Source organism: Stigmatopora argus, chromosome 6, assembly GCF_051989625.1.
Source record: "Stigmatopora argus isolate UIUO_Sarg chromosome 6, RoL_Sarg_1.0, whole genome shotgun sequence".
Taxonomy (NCBI): domain Eukaryota; kingdom Metazoa; phylum Chordata; class Actinopteri; order Syngnathiformes; family Syngnathidae; genus Stigmatopora; species Stigmatopora argus.
The window spans coordinates 16,983,888-17,001,020 of record NC_135392.1 but is presented as its reverse complement, the minus strand read 5'-3'; the positions used below and the strand labels follow the sequence as shown (position 1 = coordinate 17,001,020).

General features: G+C 40.8%; 1 protein-coding gene across 2 annotated transcripts in view; it reads left to right on the top strand.

The window, feature by feature from the left end:
* grm2b (glutamate receptor, metabotropic 2b) overlaps positions 1 to 17,133 on the top strand; it is a 41,013-nt gene that overhangs the window by 13,457 nt on the left and 10,423 nt on the right. Inside the window, exons 1-2 of one of the 2 annotated variants that reach the window (XM_077602725.1) lie at positions 9,446 to 9,465; positions 15,352 to 16,189. In XM_077602725.1, the coding sequence (XP_077458851.1) occupies positions 15,484 to 16,189 (706 nt within the window). In that variant the 5' untranslated portion in view covers positions 9,446 to 9,465; positions 15,352 to 15,483. Of the gene's footprint in view, positions 1 to 9,445; positions 9,466 to 15,351; positions 16,190 to 17,133 lie in introns of those variants that run through there. The other variant, XM_077602723.1, reaches the window with a different exon arrangement.

The following is a 17,133-nucleotide window of genomic DNA, read 5'->3' as shown; positions in this document are numbered from 1 at the left end:
ACCCTTGCAACCCTGACAAGGATGCGCATTTTGAAAGATGAATGAATGTATGATTAAATAAATATACCCAATATCTACTTGAAAAACTCTTTTGGCCTGATTTTTGAACAACATACTGACAGAAGTGGGATAAATACATACAAAACAAAGCAAAGAATTATATTTCCAGATGTGCATTCTTCTGATAAGGAAGCGTCTTGCTTCCTCCTTTGGGGTATTCTGTAAACAAGGGCCTTTTGTTTTCTTTTATCTTCACCTGTTTTATGGCCTCTCCTATATGCATTAGTGTTTTGGGCAAAGAATTATATGCTCAAAAAAACAGATGGAGCTCTCATCATTGGATACACTTCAATGTTTCCTTTTTCAATATTGACGCTAGGCTTTAAATATTATTTTCTTTCAGCCTCTCATAACGCATGTGGGCCGCACCTACGGTATCATTATGCTGCATATCAATTTTTTACATTGCGGCTCTTCTGCAGGGTAAAGGAGAGTTGGAGTTTCACCCACCTGTCACGTCGCTTCCTATAATTGCCTCCCTTCTGTTTTGTTGTTGTTGTTGCTTGTATTCTGTCTATGTGATGGTAAATAAGGGATACGCTTTTCGTAGGTGGTGGTGACTTGTTAGTCATGCCTCTTATCGTTGAATGCCTGATTTTTCACAACCAAGAGGATTTTTTGCCTTTTAAATTGGAGGCGCAAGATATGGGCACATATAGCTGTACCGAGAAATTTCAACTACTGTTGATCACTACTGTACGATTAAAAGGCGCCTGGTCAATTGCCTGACTTCAGTGTAGAAAGGAACGGGCTCAATTTTCGCCGGTGGTGGTATTGTGAACGGTGGCGGTATTGTGAATGTTGAAGGTTGGTTGTTTGTCTCTCTGTGTGCTCTCGTGACCGGACGTTTAGTCGAAAGACGTTTGGTCCCCGGACGTTTTGTCCCCGGACGTTTGGTAGAACGGACGTTTGGTCGCCGGGTTCGCTCGCTGTCAAATTATGACAGAGTTTACTGTTCATATTTTGATATTAGGTTAGGTTAGAACTTTATTTCATCCCGAATTCGGGAAATTTCTTGGTTGCAGTAGCAAGACAGACACAAGACACACAAGACATTGTAGACCTAGGTAAAAAAAACTAATTACCAAAATGCAATAAAAAAAGACAGAAAAGTAGCAAAAACACAAAACGAGCAAAAGCGGACCGAGCTAGTGCTACCGGCTGTCACTTGAGCGGCGCCATCTTGGTTGCAGTAGCAAAAACGGATACAGATACTAGAAAAGACGTTGTAGAGTTGGATAAAACTGGAACCACACAGGAAGTCTTCCACAAGATGGGGAACTTCTGCAGACTGTGACCGAGGTTGAAAATATGCAGAGTCACTCTTCCAAGCTTATCGGCACAGTCCCTCAGTAGTCTGGAGCTGAAGAATCAACAGCAGCAGAGTACAACTCCTCGACTCCGTATCCGGCCTGGTAAGCGCCGACAGCTCTTCCATCTTATCGGGGAGGGATCTCACTTTCCCCATAATAATAGTTGGAATGGTTGGTCTGAAGCGTCGCTTCTTCTCCCGGCACTTTTGTCCAGCTCCGGATATCCAGCGGAATTGAGGTGTTGCACTCTCTGCTGTCTATTGTTCACTGCTAGTCCCATGGGTATGACAGCGTAGGCATGGCTGAATGGTTCCAAAAAAGAAGTAGCAGAACGAAGCCAGGCTAACAGAACAAAGAAAGTTGTAAAAATATTAAAGTAAAAAGTATAAAGTACAAAGTAAAGTAATAAGGAATGTATTAAGACATATTAAAATGTAATAAAAAAAGATATTTAGATATTAAACTCACTCTCTCTCTCATGATAATAATTTTGAGAGCTGGTTTCAACAGTAACAACTCAGCGACCAAACGTCCGTTCTACCAAACGTCCGTTCTACCAAACGTCCGGTCGACCAAACGTCCGGTCGACCAAACGTCCGGGGACCAAACGTCTTTCGACGAAACGTCCGAGTACCGTGTGCCCTACGTCTGACTGGTGACCAGTCTAGGGCAGTGGTGCCTCTAGGGCCCCTAGCCACACTATCATTCTCCACCAACCCACCTGAATAAAATAATGAGGATTGTTATCAAGCTTCTGGACAGCTAACTGATGAGTTGATCAGTTGATTCAGGTGTGGTAAAGGAGGGAGATATGGAAAACAGTTTCTGGGTGTGATGATAATTAGGCTTTTGTTGTTGATGATGACGACAGGGCCTATGTCCCATTATTATAGGGGCCCTCGAGGACCAGAGTTGGGTACCCCCAACTTTATTTTCTCTTTCTCCAGCTCCGTCTCCGTCCCCGTCCCCATCCCTGTCTCTGTCTTTGTCTCCATCTTAATCTATTTTACTTAGGGCAAAAGGCAGACTATACAGCCTAAACTCTAGGCTGTAGTCTGCCTTTTGCCCGAAGTCAGCTGGGATAGGCTTCGGCAACCCTTGCAACCCTGACAAGGATGCGCGTTTTGGAAGATGAATGAATATGTGATTAAATACATATCTACAAGTAGGAATAATAATCATACTATCATAATGATAACAATAATGATTATCATGAACTTTATGATTAGTATTATTACAACAACAACAACAAAATATCTCATTATTAATCATCTCAAAGCACAGTTAACGGCTGATTAGGAGCACATTACTCTCAAATTTAAGGGGTCATGTTTTCAAAATCAGAGATCCGGGTTTTCTGTGGAGGGTTTGCATGTTCTTTCCGTGCCCTATTTGGTTTTCTTCAGGTACTCCTCCCATCCCAAAATTTAAAAAAAACCTGCATCGTGGGTTAAAATAAACATGCTAATTCAATTGTAGGCAACAAGCTTTTCCTCTATTTTATAATTTTTTTGATCATTTCAAATAGTGTACGTCATACAACAACTTTTGTACGGGAAAAAAATATTTTATAAAAAGTAAGACTGTTCTCGTTTTACCCATTTCGTCTCTAATCCAGATCATCTCGGACACTGTGCGTGTCAGCAAGCAATGTACCTAGACACTTAAGCTGTCAGCGTCATACAGTGACATCTACACAATCTTGAATTTAGTGCATACAAACGGCACACCCACTGATTGGGCACCCTGTCCACTTTGGGGAAAATTTTAGTGTGCCCCATGTGAGTAAATATGTGCCATGTTGTGTTTGTACGGTTTATTATCGCTTAATAAGGGGAATTGCAATCATTAATAAGGGGAGCAATTGGGCGAGGTTGACAGGTGTGACTTCATTATAAATTGGGTGAGATAGATAAGCAGCGTACTTGGTGTTTTATGGAACAATAACAAAAACAAAAGACAACAACCTTTGTGTCCTTCACAATACACAAAAGTGCAAAATGTTTCATTACACAAAACCAAATAATACAACTGGCTGAAATATCAATTTATACAATTTACCTCATCATTTTTTTAAAACAGCAGGGTTTCAATGAAGAATAGGTGTGTGATGGGAAATGAAGATGTGGTGTGGTTGGTTAGTAAAAATATGACTGTTCAAGAATAAACAGATGCATATGTAAGTGATGAAGCATCGCAAACACCATGTTACCAATTAGAGCTACAGCACTAAAGCACAAATAGTTTGCCGAACTCAGAGAAGTGAACCACTAAACCATCAAGCATTAATTATTTTTCTCCATGGTTCCTCTTAATATCACATTTCTGCACTTGTTTTTGCACATAAAGTTTCAACTTCCTTTGGAGAAAAACAAAGTGGAACTCAGAGACGTGTTGACAGAGGTGTTTAATTTCCTACCACGTGCTTGTTAAATCTGTCATCTCCACCCTTTTATGTATCTCCCTTCCCAAAACTGTCATGTTTGCACATGGACCGATAACACGTTGTGCGCAACAGAGAGTAGCATATCTCTGCTCCCTAATTAACACATCACATTGAAACTCACAAGTGAAGCGAATCCTCACGATATCAGTTTCGGCATAAGCAGTAAATAGACTGCTAACCTATTGATGACAGTGGGTGGGGGGCACATCGTTTCTTTTTTGTCGGACTCCAGAATATTTTTCTTGTCTGTTTTCAAATGGATGAAGTTAAAGAACTTGCCTCTGTGTGGCGTCTAGGCCATCGCAATAGCAAAACCAGGAATGTGATGTAATTTTGCCATAAATGTGTAGCTTTATATGAATGAGTAGAGGTGACTTTCAAAGAAGTGAATTCACTTCTCTCTCTCTTTCTTTCTCTCTCTTTCTCTCTCTCTCTCTCTCTCTCTCTCTCTCTCTCTCTCTCTCTCTCTCTCTCTCTCTCTCTCTCTCTCTCTCTCTCTCTCTCTCTCTCTCTCTCTCTCTCTCTCTCTCTCTCTCTCTCTCTCTCTCTCTCTCTCTTCTTACTGAATAATGTCACATTTTAGTATAGGACATCATAACCACTAGATAGTTATTTGTTACTATGTGAGTAGATGTTGAATTAGAACCAATAAAAATGTTTTTCAACCGTTATATCCTGTTTTTGGTGTTTTTTAGAGGGTGGGAACGAATTAATTTGTATTTAGGTAGTTCATTTCTATAGGAAAAAAATGATTTAAGACAAGTAAATTGACATACGAGCTTGGTTACAGAACGTATTAAGCTTGTATCTTAAGGTATTAGAATATATAGTAAACAGTTACCTTTTTCCATGAACGACATAACCCTAAGAGATGTACATTTTCCCCAAATCCCATCTAGTACGACTGCACTCCGGTCAGCTGCGATCCGACCTCTGCAGCAAATATGTTGCCATTTTTATCCATTACAAGTTGCTCCATATCAACTCAGCTTTGTTGCGTTTCCGCTCTAGATCCATCTTCTCCTACCAAAAATATGGAGTAGGTTTTATTTTCTGCTCCGTCAAAGTCCAGCCGGATCTAGGCCTGCAATTTAGCATGCACCAAACAGAAATAAAAAACATTGTTTATAATACAATATTATGCTTTTTTATTATATTTTCGGTTTGTGTATAGTACGGAATTAAATAAACTGCAGCCACATTGTACCATAGGCCTTTTTATGTATATTTGGCCCATATATGTATATTTATTCATGTATTTTTCCATGCCGCTTATCCTCACAAGGGTCACTGGAGACTATCCCAGTCAGCAGGGCACATGGAGACAAACAACCATTCAAGCCCATTCAATCTCTATATTTTTGTCATTTTGCTGATTGAGTCTTAGCCTCTCACCCCTAAGTAATGAATAAATCTAATTAGAAAAAACATGAGCTCATAAGTTTTATGCATGCCCATCAACAGTCTGCGAGTAGGCAGACCACAGTGGAGACATATGCAGTGGGCTCTGTGAAATGTGGACTAGGTGGTATTTCAAGGTCAAGTCTAAAGTCTCTCCCATAAATATATAGTTGATAATTCGTTCTTTCATTCATTTACGAACCGCTAATCCTCACAAGGGTTACGGGGGGGTTTGGAGCCTATCCCAGCAAACATGGGAACCAGGTGGGGGCTAGTCAATCGCAGGGCACAAGGACATGGACAAACATTCACGTTCACACCAACACCTTGGCCAATCTAGAGTGTTCAACCAGCTTATCATGCATGTTTTTTGGGATGTGGGAGGAAACCAAAGTACCCGGATAAAGTCCAAGCAAGTCCGGGGAGAACATGCAAACTCCCTTCACACAGTGAGGACCGACCTGGAATCAAACCATCGACCCGTTAACCAGTTGCCCACTTGGCCGTCGTTGAGAATTCAGTTTATTGAATTAATTAGAAGCTTTTTTGTTTTTTTTTTGTTTTTTTTACTCTGGCTGACTTTTTTCAAGTTTGAAAACCCTCAGTATGCATCAAAGGGACCTTTTTTCTTTCCCAAATAGCACACACACATATTGTTTCATTGTTTTAGAACTGCGACTGGCAATTAAGCAGGCAGCTCACGCATGCACACGAACAAGGGCGAGAGAGGGATTTCATTCAAGTTTTGTACTTTAATTCTACAATAGAAAGAGTTGTTACTTTTGTACTAAAAAGCAGCAGACATGGAATGCAGGGATATAAAAAATTGTAAATCTTAATGAAAAGAATCTAATAGTTTTGCAGAACGCTACCTGAATCCAATTAGTTCATTAAAGAATCACATAAAATACCGTTTATCAATGTTATGATCGCCTCGGTTGCGGAACGGGGTGGGACCCAAATGCAGGAAGGAGAGGCAACAAAAGAAGTGCTGTTACACACATGATGAAAGGCTTAAAAAATGCTAACGTAATAAACCTTACAAACCAAAAACTGGGGAACAAACTAAGAAACAAGCTGAACAGGGAAACACACAGACAAGGAGACAGACACCGACAAAAGGCAACATAACAACCCACAGAAAATAATCGCATGACCAACATACGAAGACACAGTGTTTAAATACACAGGCAGAGGTTGATGACAATCACAAAACACTTTGATAACACAAGGGAAGGAGAGACAAAAAGGTGACACTCAATCACGCGGACAGGACACACAAGGAAAAACACACCCAACCCCCAAAACACTAACAAAACATGACAATTGGCATTCACTAAATTCACTTTTTAAACAATTTCGAAAGAGATGTGGTTAGCACGTCTGCCTCACAGTTCTGGGGTCCTGGATTCAAAGCCAGCTCAGTCCACTTCTGTGGAGTTTGCATGTTCTCCCTGTGCCTGTGTGGGTTTTCTCCGGGTCCTCTGGTTTCCTCCCACATTCCAAAGACATGCATGGTAGGCTGGTTGGACACTCTAAATTAGAACCCCCGGTGACCCTTGTCAGGAAATAAAGCATTTCAGAAAATGAATGAATGTTAATTTCTTGGTCACACACGAGGATCAAAATCATTACATAGTATTTATCTAAATGTTGTACATATGACTTTTCCTAAATTACACATCCTCAAAAAGGAAATTCCACTTCATTAATTCATTCATCTTCCATACCGCACTTTCTCGTAAGGGTTGCTGGGGTTGGTGGAGCAGCCGACTTCGGGCGAAAGGCACTATGCCCTCAAGCCGCATGCGTTTCCCGGCCAAAATGAATGAGGCTCTTTGCTTCTTATCATATTTTGCATATCCAGTGGCTCTTTGCCTTGTTTCATGTTTTTCTTATTTGTATTCTTTATTAAAACACACTCAAATTTCTCAGGGTCCAATAAAAACAAATAATAAAATATATTTAAAAAATATTTGGCGATTTAGATTTTTTATGCCGTTTTCTGACGTAAGGTGTGGCTCTTTGACACTCACAGTTTAATTTTTTTTCTCTTTGTGTCTAATTTGGGGCGGTCCGGCGGCTGAGTGGTTAGCGTGTCGACCTCACAGCTCTGGGGTCCTGGGTTCAAATCAAAGTCGGTCCATCTGTGTGGAGTTCTCCCCAGGCCTGCGTGGGTTTTCTCTGGGTACTCTGGTTTCCTCCCCTTTCAAAAACGTAACAATCATACCGCCACTAGCGGGATTCAAGCCCGCGCCTCTGCATACCGAAGTCAGGCGAATTAACCTTTATATCAGGTGGCGAAATTTCATTTGATAAATTGAAAGGTGTAGTCCACCTTTTGCATGAAGTCAGCTGGGATAGGCTCCAGCAACTCTTGCAAAGTTAAGCGGTACAAATAATGAATGAATGAAATAAAAAGGAATCAATAATAAAATTCTGCCTTTGCACATTGTTTTTAATGTAAAAAGGTTTGAGTGCACGTTTTCTTATGAAAAAAACAATATGTTGACATTTCATTGCACATTGCATTGAAACCTCCAATAGATACAAAATTACAAATAATAATAATAATAAAAATTATGGGAAATTGCTACCTCTGTGAAATTCCTTCGCATTATGGTGGATAAATTGTCATGCAAAAGAATATGGTCGCAATGGGTGAAAGTACATCCTACAGCTCTTTATATAATGCAAAGTATGAGCAATTTCTTCAGGTAGTTCAGTGAGAGGCCGGACAGGAGAAGGCAGCAGATCTTTAAGTGTCGGTTTAAATGTCATCTGTTTGAGGTTTACTACTTGACACGGACTTCTGGGGCATGCAGATGGACTTTTCATGTTAGGGTAAAAAAATGACAGCAACATGAGTTAAAGAAGCAGTCTGCATTACTTACTGTGTCAGTTTTATTCAGTTTTGGTCTTAATGTATAACCGTAAGCCTTTAAATAGCATTCCCCATATGCATTGGGGGATTAATATTTGTATTTTATGTATATATATTTACTCTGTCATTTCTATAGTATATTCATACATATATGTAGGGTGATTAGATTTTGACCAGTTACATAATTGAGGCAGACCTGTTCCTTATAAAGATCTAATAATATATATTTAAATCAAGCTAATATCTAAATTAGGGTAATTAATAAAACTGACTGCATGCATACTATATGTTCCACCTCAGCAAGTTGTTATTTGATATTCATTTCTGCTCCTGTTCTGATTTTGTAACTTTAAGTACTATAATTAGACTTTTTTTTAAGCAAATGAAACATTTCCAGTGAACTTGTTGTTTTGAGATTATGACAAAATAAATACATATTTGCCATTTTTCTGCAGTATCCATTTTGGTCAACTATAGTAATTGTTTTGAAAAAATTGCATCATGTAATATTGATATTGAACCCACTGCAACCATAACTGATAATCTAATTATAGCTTAATTAGCTCATAATACTCAAGGATGTAGAAATGTAATGCCCAAATAATGCATTTTTGCTGCACTCAGTGAGGTGGAGATTATGACACAGAGCAGTAGGAACAATTTTTAAGGGATGAAACCACTGGACTGTAACGAGCATCTAATTGGTGTCATTCCTGTTAGTGGAAAAATGAATGTGTGAGACTTCAATTAAGAATCTTGGCTTGACATGCACATGCACACACGTTTAAAATTCATATGCATCTACATGTTTGGGCGGTTTGGCTTCTATTGGGGGTTTAGATGCAAATAGATGGTCACTGCCAACCTGACATTTTAGTTTACCTACACTGTTTTAACCACATGAATAAATAATGCATGAATATATACTATGCTCTAAACATCAAGTCAATGGTTGCTATGTGTTAAACAGCAAAACGTGGGATAAATTAGTTTATTTCTCTTTCTCTGTATAAATACTATTTTAACACTGAAAAAGTAATGTATGTCAATCAATTATTTTTTGTTGACTTTTACTTGATTCCAGTGTGTGAATACTTTTGCAACCTTTGCTATTGGCTATTTTCGAGCCAGGAAAAGACTCCATAAAAATGTAGCATGAACATATAGACTTCAGTGAGTGTTTTCAGACACTAAATTACCAAGCCCACAGCAAAGACAAAGGACCACTGGCGAGTGTGTGGCGTGCCTGTCTGAATTCATCACATTGACTCACGTCATACCCTCAAGAGCTAGTAGGGCGCCGCAGCTTTTGCTATTTTATGTCTTTGGGCTGTTGCAGCAGAAAGAGGTCGAATGTGTTGGTATGTGCCGATTAGGGTAAACGTTTTTAATTTGTCTGCCGACCATTGCTAGTGTGTGTGCATGTGGCTGTGTGCATGTGTGTGCGTACAAGTGTCTGTGTGTGTGTGCGTACAAGTGTCTGTGTGTGTGTGCGTACAAGTGTCTGTGTGCTTGTGTGTGCATGTGCGTGTGTGCTTGTGTGTGCATGTGCGTGTGTGAGTGTGTGTGCGTGGGTGTGTCATGTGTAGTTTTAAATGCAACTTGTCTCTTTTTAGACATACTATTGAATTTGTATTAAGGGTAGACATAGTCTAACTTAACTAGAGTTAGACATCGAAATATAAAATGAAGATGTTACACAGCGTGAGTCTAACAAATGAACAACATCTCAGTGCATTTTCAGGGGAGTGCAAACCATACCAAATATATGTTTTGGAATTGACGTTGACATCGGCGTACTGGTGTAACGGATGTATTGATAAGGTTCAGTGACAACACTTCATTTGGCTATTTTGAAATGGAGGGGGTGAGGCGTGGTCAGTTGACAGGGGGGCAATTCCCCATTGTTGTCCCCAGGCTCTCATTTTTTAACCCATATACTGCACTAACCTCCCTTTCCCACGTGGTCTTATCACAGTATTAGGTTAAGCGTTATCCGGCAACCTGGCAACCATAATACCAGGTGGGCCCGAATTTCTTACGGTGTAGCTCCAAGGGTGGGGCCTCCTTCTCATTTGAATTGGTGTCTGCTGTGGGGGTGGTGGGTTTGGTATGGGGATTCTGTGTTTCTTTTAGTCCCGCAGTGACTTCCTATCATTCTCTTGTCCCCATCTTCCTCGTTCCCTTTACCTGGGTCTCCTGCTTGGGCCCTGGTGACTCGATCCCACACACTGCACACGTTGAAGTCAGTGGAAAGAACCACTGCACCATTCTGTGGCTCATGGAATTTTCATTTTTTACTTACTTTAGATGGCTTTCCTCAGTATGAATATATTCTTGAAATCTGCTCTGGAGTTTTCTTATTGACTGACTGTCAAAACATCTCAGCTGAGATACTTTTCATTTGATCCTGAATACACTATAGTTGCTAAAATGGCAGCGTTTACTTTCTCAAAGTGACTGTTTTGCAACCATGCTAGTTGCTCATGTCTGCCAATATGCACTTCAGAAAATCCATTTTTTGGGTTCACCCAGTTTTTGCTGAAACCAGCATAATCTATCAACTCTACTACACCTACGCACTCACTGTGCATACACTTTTTGTAAAACAAAATGGAGATGCACTTTTTTTTAGCAGTGCCAGCGGCACTTATGTGATAAATAGTGCCAACGCTGACTAGTGTGCACTGGAGATACAGCCCAGATGAGTGATAGCAGTACGTAGCTTGCTGTACGGAAACCCATTCATTATGTATGTAGAATGGGCCATTCCATAAATGCGCTCTCTTGAGGTTTCCCGGGCTTTGGGAGGCTTGAAAAGTGGCTCTTACACGTGACATTCCCATTGACAGGAGTATAGCAATTTTCACTGGTGTTATAGTCTCGCCCTTCTCTTTAAAATAATAGGTCGCGGCATTCTTGTGCAACAATCAAAAATAAAAGCAGTATCGAGGTGGGTGAGCACAACGTCCATTGAGTCCATTATGATGAGATGTGTCTCAGCAATAGGATGACGTAGTTCATCCTGCTTCACTGTTGTAGGTTCAAGTGGTCATTTGCTGTTTTACTCAGCTCACTGTTAGGCTTAGTTGGAGTTTTTGGCTTGTTTGCTTTTTGCCTCTTGTGACCCTCCGGGCTTCCCTTCCTCTTGTAACCTGCTGTGTGAACTTTTTAATCAACCCTTGTCTGTCTATTTAAATCCTGTGTGTTTGTTAGTCTTTGTCAGATTGTCAACTTAGTTTACTAGATGCAAAGTTACCACGTCATGTTCTATGTACCTTGTCTGCCCGTCAGGTTTGATTTTGTTAATTCATTCTGGTCATTGTTATTTACTTGATTCCCCCTCCTGCTTCAGTTATTAAAGTTTTTGTTAGACCACTTGATTCCAAGTCCATTTGGGTCCGACACTGCGTTCCACCCTTGACGTCGCACCGAGATGTAACACTCAGGGACCAGCTAGTTGTTGAAATATATTTTTCTATGATATTGGAATATTGAAAATTTATGTTTTGCTACAATTCTTCCAGCGGCATATATTATCAACATTGGATTGGCAGGTGTTATTTTGTTCATACTGCGGAAAATCATATGCGTTTCTGGTTGCGTGAAGAATTATGGAGCTGTCAAATGTTACTGTGCAGACTACTATTAAGTGTGGGAATTTGACTGTTGCAGCTTGGTGAAATTGAAAAAAAATACTTTGATTATCATTCATTTTAACGTTTGCATCTTGGTGGGAGAAGCAAATCTCTTTGAGTCACGAGTTGTTGTTCAAATACTAGTCGGGTTGCAAATGTTGAAACATGTCAAGTCTACAGTCATTAAATTATTGAATTGAGTCTGACTGAAGTCTAAATCATGAGTCAAGTCCACACCTCTGCTACCAAAACATGGATCACCAGCTTTAGACAATGGCCACTTCACCCACGCCTAACACCATGACTGTAAAACAGCTTCAGGAGCAGGCACAGAAAGAGTGAGACCAATTTGAAGGAAATAGGTTTATTACCAGACTGCAGAATGGGGAGAGCTCGAACAGCTGTGGACGCACAGTCCGGTTCACTGCAACTCTCTCCAAACGAACAGTTTGTGCGTCTATTTATATGTGAAAAACATGATGCTGTGGAAAGAAGATAACAGAAAGAGGGTGTCAGAAAGAGGGTGTGGGTTGATACACCCAGACATCTGCAAAGCAGATGTCTCAACGACAATTTTTACACCAAACTGATGCAATACTAACAAGCAATTGTAAAGCGAGTAAGTCATCTTATCTTACAATTCCTTCCTGTTGTGAGTATTAAAAAAAATCGGAACCTCGTTCGTTAGCGACGCTACTTTTGAACAAAATTCTTTACAAATTACTTCGAACTGGAGTTTAGACCGACAAGAAGGGGGCGAAAACCCTCGTGCAGTTGAGGGAAAAATTCCTCCCTTGACCTCCTGCTTGGGACGATCGCTTCATGGCCTGGTGTCTCAGAATAGGAAAGACATATTAATCAGTGTCAGACAGTAGCACAACATCAGGGTCAGATTGGGGTATGGGTTGTTGCATGTGTATACGAGTTAGCATTAACTAGGTTTCAACAATCATGGTACGTTCGACTGTGGCATTAATGGTATGTTTGATCAAAACTGAAAAGCAGGGTAAACAACAGGTTAGGATAACAAGCACGAGAGCAATAACAGTTACGAACAGTACTAGGGCTTTCAAAAGAGTTTGTGTCCATGAGCCTGAGAACCAGATCTCTTGTAGTCGGTCCCCTGTATCCCCAAGTGAGTAAGCTGTCGGGTGATCAACAGGACTTGGACGACGATGGGTGTCTTGGTTGACAGGTTGCAGATCTGGAGGGCCCCTGATTGTTTCCGGAACCAGCTAGTGGGGCATTCTCCTCCAGTGGGAGTGTACCAAGGTTCCGGGAGGTCCCCCCATGTGGTGGAACACAGAGTGGTGATGATGATGACTAATCACTTGATTATTGTACTTGTTTACAGTAGGACTGATGTATCCAGGTGTCTCTTCCTTCGATTTTGACAGCGGTAGGGGTGGCCAAAATCACACAGTGAGGTCCGTCCCTGTGTGGAGATGACCAGCACTTTCTTTTTATCACCTTGACGAGTACCAGGTCACCTGGGGACAGGACCTCCTGTGTGGGAGACAGAGAAGATATTGGCAGATCATTTGCATTTATCACAGTTCTTTCTTGGAACATTTTGCATAACCACTGAGTGAGTGAATCTGTTTCTCCTTTCTCTTCTACTACCGGATCTTTTTCTCACATTGGTGAGTGAAAGGGTCTGCCGTTCACTGCCTCAAATGTTGTGCATCCCTTTACAGTAGGAATGATTCTCATGTATGTTTCTACCAGCCTCAGGCATTTTGGCCATGGTTTTCCTGTGTCTTCCATGTTTTTTCTGAGTCTGAGTTTTACTGTTCCATTGGTTCTTTCAACGAGTCCAGCACTTTGCGGGTGTTAGGCGCAATGATATTGCAGGTTGATTCCAAGATGTTGTCCCATAGTTTGGATCACGTGGTTCACGAAGTGAGCACCATTATCACTCCAAATGACTCGTGGTATTCCATGGCTTGGAATGATCCTTTTGCATATGGCTTTTGCGACTGCCATGGTGCCAGTTTTCTTGGATGGGCATATCTCAACCCACTTGGTAAGTGTGTCAATGATCACAAGACAGTACTTGTATGTGCCACTTTGGTTCAGTTCGATGAAATCCATGTTCAGAACCTCGAAGGTATATGTCCGTTTGCCTTGTTCCGCGCTTGGGTCGTTCATTGCCTTGAGAGTTGTCTACAACAGGTGAGACAGTTTCTGCCCAAAAAAATTAAAGTAGGTTTGGAGACCTCTGGGACTATACTACCCCTCCTGTTGAGACATGGCTCCTCCCATGGCTCAATTTGGCAATCACTTCAAACAATGATCGTGGGACCCATGGCTTGTTTTCTACTGCATAGAGGCTGTTCTTGTGTTGAGTGGCTCCTTCTGTTTCCTAATAATAATTTAAACAACAATTCTATTCTAATAATAGTTTAAACAACAATTATATTCTAAATTTCCCAAAATTGATCTCAATACTTTGTGATTCACCCAATATCTCTGAACACACCAAGACCACAAGTCCGCAGAGCAGATGTCTCAATGACATTTTTTTATAACTCACACCAAACTGTTGCAATACTAAAAAGCAATTGCAAAGCGAGTGAGTCAGTTTATCTTACAATGACCATATTAAAGAGTTTGGAAAATGGTGGTCGTAGCAATGTATTCACAATTTTACCCTGGGAAACAAATGAATTCATTTGTTTACTTTTATTTCTGCATATACGCACATCAAACTTACACGCACATAGAACTTTTAGTCACTTTAGAAACAGCTCACAAAACAATATAATACACAAGTCCATTTGTAACACACCTAAAACCCAGTCAGAAACCCAGGTAACTCTGTATGAGCTAAACCAGGGATTGGAAGACCGGTCCTGGAAGGCCACAGTGGATCCTAGTCCTTGTTTCATCCGATCCAGCACAGAGATTTTAACAAATGAGGTCCTTTTATTGGTGAAAAGGTGTCATCTTGATTCATTGGAACAAACATAAAAAATGTTGTTCAGCAAATTTTCAGTGAATAAATGCAGATAGATAATTGTTAATGATTGATTAATCAAAATAAATTTTAATTGATAGATGATTGATTTCCAAACAGTTTCCAAATTGGTCAGTAAATAGTCATGTTTGATTAGGATTAGTATTGCCCTGCAATTGGCTGGCCACCAATACAGCGTGTCCCCCCCACTTTGTGCCCGAAGTCAGCTGAGATTGGCTCCAGCACCCTAACCCCCATCTCCCTCCATGATCCTAGCGAGGATAAAACGGTTCGGAAAATGAATGAATGAATGATTAGGATTGAGGATCGAGCATGGCTGTAGGGATTACGGAAGAACACTCGTTAATGAAATTGCGTCCAATCAATTTTGAAAATGGTAAGAAAATAGACCGAATTGAAGAGAAATAAATGTAGAAAGTCACCATAGATTTCACAACAATATTGCAATCGAATGACACCATGACATATAAAATTCTCACAGACTGTAAATCGCACATTAGTGCTTGTTACTTCAGTAGACAATTAGTATTATGAATGTTTCACATTTTTCATTCTTACAATGGCCCTGAAAAGACTCTAATGAAAAGTGTAATCCATGCAGCAAACTTCCATTTGTTTTTTCTTTGAAGGTGGCGAACCTCCTACGACTCTTCCAGATCCCTCAAATTAGCTATGCCTCCACCAGTGCCAAGTTAAGTGATAAATCTCGGTATGACTACTTTGCCCGCACGGTGCCTGCAGACTTCTACCAGGCCAAAGCCATGGCAGAGATTCTGCGTTATTTCAACTGGACGTACGTGTCAACTGTCGCATCAGAGGGCGACTACGGAGAGACCGGCATCGACGCCTTTCAGCAGGAGGCCCGTTCTCATCAAATTTGCATTGCCACCTCCGCCAAGGTGAGCCGCTCCATGAACCGTCAGGGCTTTGACAATGTGATCCGCTCCCTGCAGCAAAAGTCCAACGCCAAGGTGGTCATCATGTTCACCCGCAGCGAGGATGCCCGGGAGTTGCTGGTAGCTGCCGCTCGCATGAAAGTCACCTTCATTTGGGTCGCAAGTGATGGCTGGGGGGCGCAGGAGAGTGTGGTGAGGGGCAGCGAGATTGCAGCAGATGGCGCTTTCACCATCGAACTGGCTTCCTACCCAATTAGAGAGTTTGAAGATTACTTCACTAAACTAAACCCATACACCAATAACAGGAACCCGTGGTTCAGAGAGTTCTGGGAGCACCGCTTTGGTTGCAGCCTACAGGAACATGGATGCAGTGACCGCAGCCTCAGAGACGGAACATTTGAGCAGGAGTCCAAGATCATGTTTGTCGTCAATGCAGTCTATGCCATGGCTTATGCGCTTCACAACATGAGGCAGGCGGTGTGCTCCAACACATCTAAAGTCTGTGAGGCAATGAAACCAGGCAATGGCAAAAGATTCTACAAGGAGTTCATCCTGAAGACAAAGTTTGAGGGTGAGAAAAGCAAATTCATGACTAATGCTGTGTTCCCACAAAGTAAAACTGTAATATATATATATGAATATATATGAATATATATAAATATATATATATATATATATATATATATATATATATATATATATATATATATATATATATATATATAAATAAATAAATGTATGTATATATATATATATATATAATATTTCAGATCTCATTTTCTGAACCGATTTATCCTCATTAGGTTTACAGGGGGTGCTGGAGCCCATCCCAGCTGTCTCCGGGCCAGAGGGAGGGGACACCCTGAATCGGTGGCCAGCCGATCGCAGGGCACAAGGAGACGGACAACCATGCACACTCACACCCAATCAGCCTACCATGCATGTTTTTGGAATGAGGGAGGAAACCGGAGTACACACGCATGCAAACTCCACACAGATAGACATGATCTGGATTTGAACCCAGGACCCCAGTGCTGTGAGGCTGACACGCTAACCACTCGCTCCGCTGGGCCACCAGTCTTGTTATAGGGCAATGTTAATATTGTAATATTATGATGACTTGCACAGTCTTATATTTTTCTTTCTTTCGCGATTTAGGCATACTATTTTAATGGAAATAAAGTAATTCATTCAGCTACAACAGGGGTCGGGAACCTTTTTGAAAGAGAGAGCCATAAACAATTCCTTTTTTCAAATGTTATTCCTTCAGAGCCGTACTCACAATTTAAAAAGTCAAAATACATGAAAATGTGCACATTTTTTAGTCATTTTACCACTTTCAAAGTACAAAAAGTCAAAATATGCTGTTGCTTATCAATGAATATCAATGAGTTCAATGAGTATCAATGAGAGAATAGATGCAGAAGACTAATGAAAAAAAAAACATTGCCACAGTGCGGACGTGACGTTCCTATTGGTGCGTTCGGGACTCTCTCACCACCAATTTCCATATTT